Here is a 13,330-nt window from a genome sequence, read left to right as displayed (position 1 = left end):
TACTGAACACCTACTGTTTGTTTGGTGTTGACTAAAACCCTCCCTGTCTTTCAGTTGTGCAAAACTTGGTGAGAGTCCAGGTATTCATTCAGGTAATGAGAGGGATTGTTAGCTGGGCAGGTAAACTTTTTTTTTTTAAATCCTCACTGGAGGATATTTTTCCATTGATTTTTAGAGAGAGTGAAAGGGAGGGGGGAGGCAGAGAGAGACACACACATCGATTGGTTGCCTCCTGCACAAGCCCTGACCAGGGCCAGGAATCAAACCTGCAACCAAGGTATGTGCTCTTGACTGGGATTTGAACCCTCGACCCTTTGGTCTGCAGGCCGACGCTCTAACCACAGAACCAAACTGGCTAGGGCTGGGCAGATAAACTTGCTTCACTCACCTGAATAAGAAAAATAACTTTTTGTTTTATTAGAAGGCATTTCTAGAAAGAATGTGGAATCTTAGGAAAGGAAATGTTAGACCTGTGGAAAATCTAAAATGTTGATTTTTCTTTTAAAATACAGGTGATGTAATTGTTACAACACCACACAGCCTCCTGCGACTTCTCAAATATCAAAGCTTGCTATTTCTTAGGCTCTGTCACCTCATTTTGGATGAGGTGGAAGTATTATTCTTTGAAGCTAATGAACAAGTAAGTATGGCATCCCTTTAGATGACATTGCTACTCAAAATATATGTAATTAAAGTGTTCACTGTTTTTAGGATTCCAGAAAAGTGTCTATTTGTGGTAGAAGTTGGTTAATCTAAAAAATTTTCCCTTTAACTTCTATCATCAAGAAGAGAGAGTTTATCTGAAATTTTCTTCCCAGTGTTAAAGTTCTCTTTGAAAAGCAAATTTCTTTCCTGTGGAGGTTTTCTAAATTAATTAAATTTTTTCTGATTAGGAAAGCATTTTTAAAAAATATATATCTTTATTAATTTCAGAGAGAGGAAGGGAGAGAGAGAGAGAGAAACATCAATGATGAGAGTCATTGATCAGCTGCCTTCTGCATGCCCTTGACTGGGATCAAGCCCACAACCCGAGCATGTGCCCTGACCAGGAATTGAACCGCTATCTCCTGGATCCTAGGTCAGTGCTCAACCACTGAGCCACACCTAGCCAGGCTGAAAGCAATTTTTGTATTAGAAAATTCAAGAAGTAGAGAAGAGCATTTGAAAAACTACAACGTCTATAATCTTACACTCGGAGGTAATCACTATTACTATTTTGGAGTAGTTCTTTTTTGTAATCCCTATGTCTTGTAATTAACAGTAGCAGTACCTTTCTGTGCTAATTTTTAACTTGCATTTTTTAGTAAATGGCATTGTAGTGTTACTATTCTACAGCGTGATTGTTATTGGCCATATGGTATTGAATCCTATGGACATAACATAATTTATTTTATAATTGTTTTATTTTTAGACCTTTAGCATCATTTTTTTGTGTGTGTATGGCTAAAGAACACAGTACATCTTTTTAGCACATTTCCCTTAGGGTAATAATGAATCAAAGACTGAATTCTTATAAGGTATTTGTTGGAAGCAATGTAACACGATAACCAAGAGCATTCATTTAGGAGCAGTGAATGGCCCCAGGTTCAAGACCAAACTCTGTTACTTGCTGACTCTGTGGGTCTGTGCAGGGTTTCTGAACTCTTCTACAGTCTCAGTTCCTATTTGCAAAGCTAATATCTGGAATACTGCATTGTACAGTTGTCTTTCTGAAAGCATAGCCCAATTTACACTCCCTTAGGCAGTGCACCGCCAGGCTACACCCCCTGCACCCCGGCAGTAGGAGGCCTCAGTCCAGCTTTCTTTTCTCGTCTAATTATTATTACACATGGCATCTAATTAATTAGTTTAATCTGTGTTTCCTTAATTACTTGTTGAGCATGAATTCATACTGGTCATTTGTACCCATTCTTCTGTGAGTTGCTTGTTTATTACTTATTTTCTGTTGGCTGGGATTGTTTTTTTCTAATCAGTTTGTAGAAGTTTTTGTATAAGGATGTTAATCCTTTGTTACATATGTGACACATATTTGCCCAGATGTTAATGTTTTAATTTTGTTTACACCTAACATTTTTTCTTTTTTTTCTCTCTTTAATGTTTGTAAAGGCCTTCCCCACCTGAAAACAGAAAATATACAATCCTTTACCTTTTATGTTCTGTCAAACTAATTATTATTCTCTTTCGAAATAATGAAATTATACTAACTTTTTAGGTGTTTGCTATATTAGATAACTTTAAAAAAAATATTGAAGTTGAAGAAAGGGAGTCTGCACCACATCAAATTATAGCAGTTGGAGTTCGTTGGAACAGACATATAGAACATTTAATCAAAGAGTTCATGAATGACCCCTACATTGTAATCACCGCCATGGAAGAGGCTGCTCTCTATGGCAATGTCCAACAGGTAATGAGTCGTGGCGATGTGGTGGGGTGCTAATGAACATAAGCAAGTAACTTTTGTGTCATGGATTAATGTTACAATATTATAGTTTTAATTTCATATACAAATCCATAATTGTGAACTTAACTTTATATTGGTTTCCTGTACATTCTTTTCTGTTAAAATCATAGCTTACCTATGAAAAGTAGAACTGGAGTACCTTAAACATTTAAAAAATCACATTGTTTCTGTATTTCATTACTAGGTAGTACACCTTTGCTTAGAAAGTGAAAAAACCTCTACTTTACTCCAGACTCTTGACTTCATTCCAAGTCAGGCACAAAAGACCTTGATCTTCACCTGTTCTGTAGCTGAAACTGAAATAGTGTGTAAGGTGAGCCTTTCCATACATAAAATATTCTTGCTGTTTGTTTAAACTGTGATTGCATCTGGAGTCATCAGAGAATTATTGAGGTAGTTTAAATATGTTTTTAAATCATTTATTATTTTTCAGTTAGAGTTACCATACAGTATTATATTATTTTAGGTGTACACCCCAGGGATTAGACATTATAAAACATACTAAGTGATCGTCCCCAAAATCTCATATCTATCTGACACCATACCTAGTTATTAGAATATTATTGACTGTGTTCCCTATGCTGTACTTTACACTCCCATGACTATAACTACTAATTTGTACTTCTGAATCCTTTCACTTTTTTCACTCTTCCACTTTTTTCACTCATTCCCCCAATACCCGTCCCATCTGGCAACCATCAAAATGTTCTCTGTAGCTATGAGTCTGTGTCTGTTCTGCTTGTTTGGGTATTTTTATTTTTAGATTCAATTGTTGATAGATACGCATTTATTGCCATTTTATTGTTCATGTTTTTAATCTCTTTTTTTCATTCTTAAAACCCTTTAACATTTCTTGTAATGCTGATTTGGTAGTGATGAACTTCTTTAGCTTTTTCTTGTCTGGGAAGCACTTTATCTGGCCTTCAGTACTAAATGATAGCTTTGCTGAGTAGAGTAGGTCCCTGCTTTTTATCACTAAATATTTCTTCCCACTCTCTTCTGGCCTGCAAAGTTTCTGTTGAGAAATCAGCTGACAGTCTTACGGGAGCGCCCCTGTAGGTAGCTAATTGCTTTTCTCTTGCTACTTTTAATATTCTCTTTGTCTTTAACCTTTGGCATTTTAATGATGATGTGTCATTTTTTTGTTTTGTTAATCCTCACCTGAGGATGTTTTTCCATTGATTTTAGATAGAGTGGAAGAGAAGGGAGGGAAGGAAAAAGAAAGAGAGAGAGAAACATTGATGTGAGAGACACACACTGATGGGTTGCCTCCCCCATGTGCCCCGGCCAGGGCTAGGGATTGAACCTACAACCCAGGTACATCCTCTTAACTGGGAATCAAACCCTCTACCCTTCACTGCACTGGCTAGTGCTCTAATCACTGAGCCACACTGGCCAGGGCTAATTATGATATGTCTTGCTGTGGGCCTCTTTGGATTTATCGTGTTTGGAACTCCCTGTGCTTCCTGGACTTGTATGTCTATCCCTTTCATCAGGTAAATCAGGTAAGGGAAACTTTCTGTCATTATTTCAAATAGGTTTTCAATTTCTTGCTCCCTTTGTTCTCCGTCCAGTTTGCCTATGATGCAAATGTTGGTACACTTGAAGTTGTCCTACAGGCTTCTTACACTATCTTCATATTTTTGGATTCTTTTCTCTTTTTGCTCCTTTGATTGGTGTTTGTGCTTCCTCATATACTGAATTGCTGATTTAATTCTTGGCGTCCTCTGCTTTATTGTTGATTTCTTGTAAATTATTTGTTTCAGTTAGTATATCCTTCATTTCTGATTGGTTCTGTTTTATGGTTCCTAAGCCCTTTTTTATGCTACTGAAGTTCTCAGTAAGTTCCTTGAGCATCCTATAACCAGTGTTTTGAACTCTGTATCTGGTAGTGTGCTTGCTTCCATTTCATTTAGTTCTTTTTCTGGAGATTTCTCCTGTTCTTTCACTTGGGACATGTTTCTTTGTCTCCACATTTTGACTGCTTCCCTGTATTTATTTCTATGTATTAGGTAGAGCTGCTCTGTCTCGTGGACTTGGTAGAGTGGCCTTGTGTAGTAGGTGTCCTATGAGGCCCGTCCCGGTGGCTCAGCTTCCCCAGTCACCTGAACTGGCACTTTAGTGCACATACCCTTGTGGGCTGTGTGCACTGTCCTGTTGTAGTTGAGCCTTAATTGCTGTTGGTGTCACTGGTAAGGATTCATCCCTGGGCCAATTGGCTATGAGGACTAGCTAAGACTACAATGGAAGAACTGCTGTGCAGGAATCACCCTATGAAGCAGGACTTGCTTCAGTGGGGCTTTGTTGCTCACCGAGTCTGCCCCTTGAGTGTGTAGCTCATGGATGTGGTAGGGTTGTAATTTGGTGTGGTTTGAAGCTGTTCACCAGATTTACTGGCTCTGGGGCCTCCCAGGAGGTGAAAAGTCAGCCACTGCCTGTGCGCCACCTGGCATGAACTGAGTGATCTGCAGATGGCTACTACTTGTGCTGGGTTTGGAGGTGCCTAAGATAAACCAAGCTGTGAACTAAGGTGGAGTGCCACTAGTGCCTGGCCTGGGGCCACTTATGAAGAGTTATGGAGCATACTGAGGCCAGCTGCTGCTTGTTTGAGAGATTTTAGGAACGTTCAAAGCATGAGGCAAGAGAAGTCAGTTGTGTGGAAAAGCCACTAGAAATGACTTGGATGAGCCTGTAGGTTGGGGTGTGTGGTGTCTCAGGGAGTCACTGGGGCAGAGTGAACAGGGTGAAACAAGATGATAGAGGCTCAGATAGGGTGCCTGCCTGTTGGCTCTGTGGTGGGGAGGGCTCAGCAAAGGAACAGTGGCCTCTGCCAGCACTTCTGTCTGGGAGAAAACTGCCCTCCCTCACTTGTTGCCCTAATGCCGGACAAATTAATTCCTCCCCATGTGTCTCTGGTTCCTTTCAAGCTGCTGCCCAGCACTGGAGTTCAGAGGCAGTGAGTCTGAGTAAGTTCATGCATAGGCCCTTTAAGAGGAACTGCCTGGGATTTGAGCAGCCTCTGTCTTTCTCATCCTCAATCCCCACTTGTTTCTACAGCCCAAAGTTATGGAGACTTCTCTTTCCGGCAGTGTAACCCTGGGCTGAAGGGTCTCATGTGGGGCTGGGATCCCTTCCTCCTCAGGAGGGACCTCTGTAGCCAAGATATACCTCCTGATTAAAAAACACCACACATGAGTGTGGGACCAGTCCATTCTGAGCCTCTGCCTCCCCTTCCAGTCTAGATGTGGCTTCTTTAATTCCCTAGTTGTAGGACTTCTATTCAGTTAGATTTCAGGTGGTTCTGAATGATGGTTGTTCTGAAGATTAGTTGTATTTTTGATGTGGTTTTGGGAGGATGTGAATACTGTGTTTACCTATGCTGCCATTTTGACCAGAAGCCTGAGGTAGTTAAATATTTGACAGGGGGATAATATTTTAGAAGTTCAACATCAGTCAGAATTGGTTTTGCTGCAAGGTGTCCTGGTAGCTGTGAAAAAGGATACCAGGAGGCCTGACAATAAGAGGAGGAGCTGAGTAGGTGGGGCTGGCCTTTTCCTCTGAAGTGAACATTCCCCAAGGGGAGCAGGGCTTTGTATTTTGTCTTGGTGCAGAGAATTAAAAGGATGTGATTCACAAAGAAAAGCCAACATCTTCTCTACCTCCTATTTAAGAAAATAGAGAAGATTAATACTAAATATAGGGTATCCCAAAAAATGTATACACATGCTTTGAATAATTATAAAGGCAATGATTATTAAAATACATTTTCAAAATTGAACTGTCAGCTGTTAAAGTGTGTATACATTTTTGGGGGGTATACCCGGTATATCATCATGTAGCCAGAAAAGCCAGATAAGTTGGCTTAAAGATTTATTTAATCTTAATTGTGTATAAATTAATGCTAAAATGTAGAAATGAGGCCAAGTACAAAATAAAAGAATCAATAGTACATCACATTTCAGCAATAATGATCTAGCAGGTGAAGTTAAAAAACCTGGCAAAATAGTGTCATAAATTTGGTGTATACATTATGCATATAGAGTTAACCCTCGAACAACACAGGTTTGAACTGTATGGTTCCACTTATACATTGTTTTCTCCAATGACTACATTTAGTTCTGTAAATGTATTTTCTCTTCCTTATGACTTTTTAAACATTTTTTTCTCTAGCTTTATTGTAAGAATGCAGCATATAATACATGTAACATACAAAATGTGTGTTAATTAACTATGTTATCAGTAAGGCTTTTGTTCAACAGTAGGCTATAAGTAGTTACATTTTGGGGGAGTCAAAGTTATAGGTAGATTTTCAACTGTGTATGGGGTCAGCACTTCTTAACCCATATGTTGTTCAGGGGTCTACTCTATATACAGATATCTGTATATGTATGTGTATACACATGTACAGACATATATACCTGTGTTCATTATTTGAAAAAGAAGGAAAATAATTTCAGCAAAATAATGTTTGTTTTACTTGAGCAAGTTTTTAGGAATTTTGGAAATATATTTATTTAAGTTTATCATCTCATTATAAGAATTACTTCATCAGTGAGATAATACCCTTACAGATCACTTTAAATGGTTTGTATTGATGATTTATTGACAGAATAATTAAATTCAAGTTTATGTTCTTGATTATGAACTGGCCTCTTGGTTTCATCTTTAGGTAGTAGAAAGCAATTCAATATTTTGCTTGAAAATGCATAAGGAAATGGTTTTTAATTTAAAAAGTGTATTAGAACAGTGGATGAAGAAGCTAAGTTCTGGCTCTCATATTGTATTAGGTAAGTGTTTTAATTTCTGCTTATATTTAGAGAAGGCTGAGCTATTAGGAATCGTATCTTCATTTATGTATCTCATCTCCAGATTTCTCAGTTCCCACATTTATTGAGAATTTATTAATAATCTTAATTTCAAGATGAAAATTAACCTCTGTTAAAGTTTTTTTGTTAATCCTTTGTTGTTGTTGTTAATCCTCACCCTAGGATATTTTTTCCATTGATTTTTTTTTTTTTTTTAGAGAGTGGAAGGCGGGGAGGGAGGGACATCTATGTGAAAGACACACATGGATTTGTTGTCTTCCATACATGCCCTGACTGGGGCCAGGGTTTGAACCTGCAACCCAGGTACATGCCCTTGACCAGGAATCAAACTCCCAACCCTTCAGTGCATGGTCCAGTGCTGTAACCACTGAGCACACCAGCCAGGGCTCTCTCTGTTACAATTTTAACATTGCCCTGGCTGGTGTGGGTCAGTTGGTTGGGTGTCATCCCATGCACCAAAAGGTTGCTGGTTCAATTTCTGGTTAGGACGTATTGCCCATGGTGTGAAGGAGGTAGCTAGTCAATATTTCACTTTCACAATGATGTTTCTCTTTTCTTCTCCTCTCCCTTCCTCTCTCTCTCAAAATCAATAGTAAATATTTTTTAATAAAAGATTTAAATGTTGAAGTTGATCTAGGTGCCCCCTAAGGGCTCTTGGGTCATTAGGCAGCAACCTTTCCTTTGTCTAGACATTCTCCCTAGTGTTTCAGCTTGAGGTTCACTGTCTCATTTATACACACACACACACACACACACACACACGTGCCTGTGATGAAACATGTCATAAATGATTGTTAAATTTAACATTAGAAATTTAAGTCAAAATGTATAAAATGATTGTAAAATAGATGTGGGCAGCCTTAGATTTTCAATAAAGATGATTTTTTTTTTTTTTTTTTAAGCTAAAAGACCACTTTTCTCTGGAATTTAATCACTGGACTGTGAAATATTTTGAAAAAAATGGGAAAGCCCTGGCTGTGTAGTTCAGTTGGTTAGAACGTCATCCTGATATGCCAAGGTTGCAGGTTCAATCCCCGGTTAGGGCATATACAAGAAGTAATCAATGAATGTATAAAGAAGTGGAACAATAAATTGATGTTTCTCTCCCCCCCTTCCCTCTCTCTCAAATCAAGAAATAAAAATTGAAAAAGGGAAAGAAGCTTATTTGCATCTAAAAAGTAAAATGCAATAAAGAAATGTACTGAAGTATGGTTGCTGGAATTGCTTGGTAGAATAAGTGCAGTAAAGCCCTCGCCTCATTAGAAATTGTCGATCTCCTTTTCTCTAGCCTTAACTGATGACTGCATACCACTCTTGGCCATCACTGATGCCACGTGTGTGATTCACTTCAGCTTTCCTTCCTCGCCAAAAATTTTTGGTGGACGCCTATATTGCATGTCCGATCATTTTCAGAGTTTAACTGAACAGGTTTGATTAAGTTTTATTATCTTTAAATATTCCACTGTGTAATAATTCAGAATCCACAAAGTTTTGTTGTTCATTCTGGTATGGATGATCCACTTCCTTTATTCACCCCAATTTTAAGGGTTCTCCTGCAAAACAGGGAGATAAAAAAACCAAATCTGTCTTGCTGCTGACGGAGAGAAGTGCGTGCCATGCAGTTGGTGTTTTGCGCTACTTAGAAAGAGCAGATGCCAAGATTCCATCGGAGTTGTATCAGTTCACCGCAGGCGTTCTAGAAGCCAAGGAAGACAAAAAAGCCAGAAGGCCTCTTTGTCCGTATCTTAAGGCTTTTGGATTTTGCAAGTAAGCCAGCCATCTTTCTTTATAACGGAGATAATCAGTAAAGTGTACAGATGGTCAGTTTACAGCTTGATGCCTTGTTATGTGGGTATGCAGCCATGTAAACCACCAGCCAGCTCTGAAGGAGTGCCCTGGAGATCCCCTCATGCTCCTTCCCAGTTTGTTCTTCCTCCAGAAGACACCAGTCTCCTGATGTCTATCAACATTGATTAATTTTGCTTGTTTCTGACTTCATATTCTACCTAATATCTCTGGCATTTACCTATGTTGTGTGTGCAGGATTTTATTTGTTTACTTAGCAGCTCAGTATTCCGTTGTTTGACTATATCACAGTGTATATGTCCGTCCTTTTCTTGATGGACCTGTGGGTTGTTTCCAGTTTGGACTATTATGTGGGAAGCTGCTATGACCATTCTTGTACCTACATTTTTGTAGAAACATGAATCCATTTCTCTTGGGTGTATACTTTGGAGAAGAATTATTGGATCATGGGATAAGCATATGTTTAACTTTTCCAAAGCACTTGACCATTTTACGGTTTTATCGGTAATGTGTGAGAAAGTTTGAGTTGCTTTCTCTCCTCACCAACACTTTAGTGTTCTGGCATATAGTGGTAAAACATTGTGATTTTCTTTTGTTTCCCTAATAATGAATGATGTTGAATGTCTTTTCATATGCTTGTGGGACATTAGGCCACCTTCTTTTTGTGATGTGCCTGTTCAAGTCTTTTGCCCGTTTTTTAAATGGGGTGTTTATCTTTTTCTTATTAGTTTGTAGGGTTAATTTATTTATTCTTGATATAAGTGCTTTGTCAGAAATATGCATTGAAAATATCTTCTCCCAGTGAGCGGTGTGCATTTTCACTCTTTTAATACTCTTTTGATGAACATTTTAAATATTGATGAAGTATTTTATGGCTATTGCTTTTCGTATCCTTATTTAAGAAATATTTGTCTCTAGGTCCTGAAGACAGTCTTCAATATTTTTCTCTAGAAGCTTTATATATATATGTGTGTGTATATATATACATATATATACATATATATATATATACACACAGATATATATAAAAGTATTTTTTTACTGACTTTTAGAGAGAGAAACATTGACGAGAAACATCATCAGTCGGCTGCCTCCTGCACTCCCCCTACTGGGAATTGAGCCCGCAACCCAGGCATGTGCCCTGACCAGGAATTGAACCCTGACCTCTTGGTTCCTAGGTCGATGTTCAGCCACTGAGCCACACCAGCTGGGCAAAGCTTTATATTTTTAGGCGTATAATTCATATTGAATTAATTTTTGTGTGTAGTGTGAGATACAGGGCACAGTTTACTTTTTTTTTTTTTTGAGCACAGATTTTTTTAAAAAAATTTATCATTATTTTTTAATTTTATTTTTGCTTAAAATATTACAGATGTCCCTTTTTCTCCCCAATGACCCATTCCACCCCGTCCCTTCCCCCTCCCCAGTCTCTCTCCCCACCATTGTCCGTGTCCTTGGGTTGTGCATATATGCATATAAATTCTTTGGTTACTCTCTTCCCCCTCCACCTACCCGCCCTCCTCCATCCCTGCAGTTTACTTTTGACCAAATGGATAATCACTTACTCCAGCATCATTCATTTAAATCATCATCGTTTATTTAAAACATCGTTGTGTTCTCACTGAGTTGGTTCCTTGAGTATAAACCAGATGATAGTATATGTGTTCCATTTGTGGACTCTTTTTGTTCCATTGGTCTATTTGTCTGTCTTTATACCAGTCTATTTTCTTAGGGATTGTAGCATATATTATAGAGAGCCTTGGAATCTGGTCTGTGTCTTCCACTTCTGCTCTTCTTCAAGGTTCCTTTGGCTACTATAAGCCTGTTGCATTTCCATGTACATTTTAGAACAGGTTTTTCAGTTCAAAAACCCTGCTGGAATTTTGATAGCAACTACATTGATTCTGTAAATCAATTTGGAGAACCTGGATATCTTAACAGTCATAGGGACCCTCTCCCCGATCCAGACATAATGCCATTACTTGATACATTAAATGGATGGCTGGGACTGGGTAGTAGGTTTCTGATAATGTATCTATTGGATTGAATGTAATTTTAAGGTAACTGTTGACATTTACTTTTTAAATTTATGTTACATGAAACAGGTTATTGTCAGAAGTTTACACTATGACTTTAAATAGAATGTTGATTTTTGGAACTGAAGCTTCTATTTCTAAGTGGATTAAGTAATGACTTCTGGTTAGAGGTTAATTAGCCTTTGTTGTGGGTTATGGAAATGTGTTTCTGGCTCAGGCTATATTTTGGAAGTCCATTTTGTTCATTTGTGTATTACATTTAAGAATGTCCAAAGAGCCCAGCTGGGCGTGGCTCAGTGGTTGAGAGTCGACCTAGGATCCTGGCAGTCAGGCTTCTATTCCCGGTCAGGACACATGCCCAGGTTGCGGGCTCGATCCCCAGTCGGTGGCTTGCAGGAGGCAGCCAATCAGTGACTCTCTCATCATTGATGTTTCTCTCTCTCTCTCCCTCTCCTTTCCTCTCTCTGAAATCAATAAAGATATATTAAAAATAAATAAATAAAAGAATGTCTAAAGAAATAATGAAATAACTCCTTAATTCAGTGTTCATTAAATTTTAGGATCCTTTTTCACATATGTATCGCTAGTACCATCTGAAGTATTTAATATAATTATCTTTTAAAGTGTTTCAAGTAAAAGTTCTCTGATTTCAGTTATAGATTTATTTCTGGTTTTAAAATCCACTTACTTTTTTTTAGAGACAAAAGGATCTGTCCTGATCGACACCATATTAATCTAGAAATAGACATGCCAAGAAAATTACCCAACCAGGCTTTACCAATGTTTGGATACATTAAAGTGAGTTCCCTTGAAGATCGTTTTGTTGAATGATTAATGGTCATTTTAATGAACATATTTTTAAAGCAGCAGAATCTTAGTAGAATATAATTATGACTTCCATTGGTCAGTATTAATTTACCACCATTAATCTGACAGTAGACACTGGTCCTTATAAAGTCCCCAGTTGATGTTGAAAGCCAAAATCAATTGGGAAAGTGGATAAATCCCTTCAACAATTTGGGGATTGTTTTGTTATATTTTTAGAAAGAAAGTTGCTTTAGGGGGAGAGATTAAAAATAATGCAGTGACTACATGAATCTTTCCAGAACATCCATGATTATTCCTTTGAGGAAAATTCTTGAGATGCCGATAGAATTGCTGAGTTAAGAGTTTGTCATTTTCTTTTGAATCCTTTTTATTACTTTTTGAGTTTGTTGTCCTTTTCACCAAGTAACCAGTTCTTACTCCTGACGTCTGCTCTGGGCAGCCAGGGCTCCTGCCCTAATACCCGCTGTTTGCTTCCTCTGTCCATAATGCCTTCTGCATACTCTTGCTAACACATACGCACGCCAGCATCCCCCTCACACACCAGTGGCCCTGCGTGCACTTGCTTAGGAAGAGTTGTCTTCCTGAGCACACTCTAGCTGGGGCGTACCTGTCCACCCGTGGGTTGCTGAGGGCCCCTGTTGCCCGGGTGCCTCATGCACAGTAGGCTCTTACTAAAATACTGCTTGTTCCATGAACAAAGATCAGAAAGGGCTTGAGAAAGGGATGCTATTTTAAAATTTTTATAAAGTGCAGTTAAAAAGTAAAGAAAGGAACACTTATAACTAATAATGCAGTTTGAAAATAATAAGATTTACCAAAAAAACCTGTTAGTTAGATTTAAACTCTAAGTATTTATGGGTATGGTAATGTTTTTATTTTGTTTCCTTTGTTTTTTTTGGCGAGTTTCCTAGTTTATTTTTAAATCCCTATTCATGTGCTTTGGGCTTTTAGGTCAGGTGCTGATTTTTGCAGACAAGTCTTGGGTTTGGCTTGATTTTATTTTCTGGATATGTTTATATGTTTCAGATAATACCGTTTTACATTTTAAATGCAACAAATTACTTTGGTCGTATAGTGGATAAACATGTGGATCTTTATTCTACTCTTAAAGCTGAAATGAAGGAGTATTTTGAGGAATCCAGTAATAAAACAACCATTGAAAAGGTGGAGAAATTTGGATTATATGGATTAGCAGAAAAAACACTTTTTCACAGGTAGAATGTCTGTTATTTCATCTTGAAAGGTTGTGACGCACAAGGTAACTTTAGCTGCTGCTGAATCCCCATTTTCACCTCTGCCCATTGGGCCCACTGCGTGCTAGACCTGCTTCCTTCCAGGATGGTGGTGGCAGGGTCATGGCCCCAGACCCTGGG

The 13,330-nt window shown here is 38.3% G+C and overlaps 1 protein-coding gene across 1 annotated transcript in view; it reads left to right on the top strand.

Moving 5' to 3' along the window:
- The window catches only part of TDRD12 (tudor domain containing 12), a 63,060-nt gene that overhangs the window by 39,162 nt on the left and 10,568 nt on the right, over nucleotides 1-13,330 (top strand). The window contains exons 15-22 of the mRNA XM_087827491.1: nucleotides 513-640; nucleotides 2,213-2,404; nucleotides 2,646-2,774; nucleotides 7,131-7,248; nucleotides 8,576-8,715; nucleotides 8,834-9,054; nucleotides 11,828-11,927; nucleotides 12,984-13,171. Coding sequence (XP_087683617.1) covers nucleotides 513-640; nucleotides 2,213-2,404; nucleotides 2,646-2,774; nucleotides 7,131-7,248; nucleotides 8,576-8,715; nucleotides 8,834-9,054; nucleotides 11,828-11,927; nucleotides 12,984-13,171 — 1,216 coding nt within the window. The remainder of the gene's footprint in view (nucleotides 1-512; nucleotides 641-2,212; nucleotides 2,405-2,645; nucleotides 2,775-7,130; nucleotides 7,249-8,575; nucleotides 8,716-8,833; nucleotides 9,055-11,827; nucleotides 11,928-12,983; nucleotides 13,172-13,330) is intronic.

This window comes from Miniopterus natalensis, chromosome 18 (genome assembly GCF_054644295.1).
Source record: "Miniopterus natalensis isolate mMinNat1 chromosome 18, mMinNat1.hap1, whole genome shotgun sequence".
In the NCBI taxonomy this organism is placed as follows: Eukaryota; Metazoa; Chordata; class Mammalia; order Chiroptera; family Miniopteridae; genus Miniopterus; species Miniopterus natalensis.
Note: the sequence above shows the minus strand (reverse complement) of the source record. Positions and strands in the feature narration are given on the sequence as shown.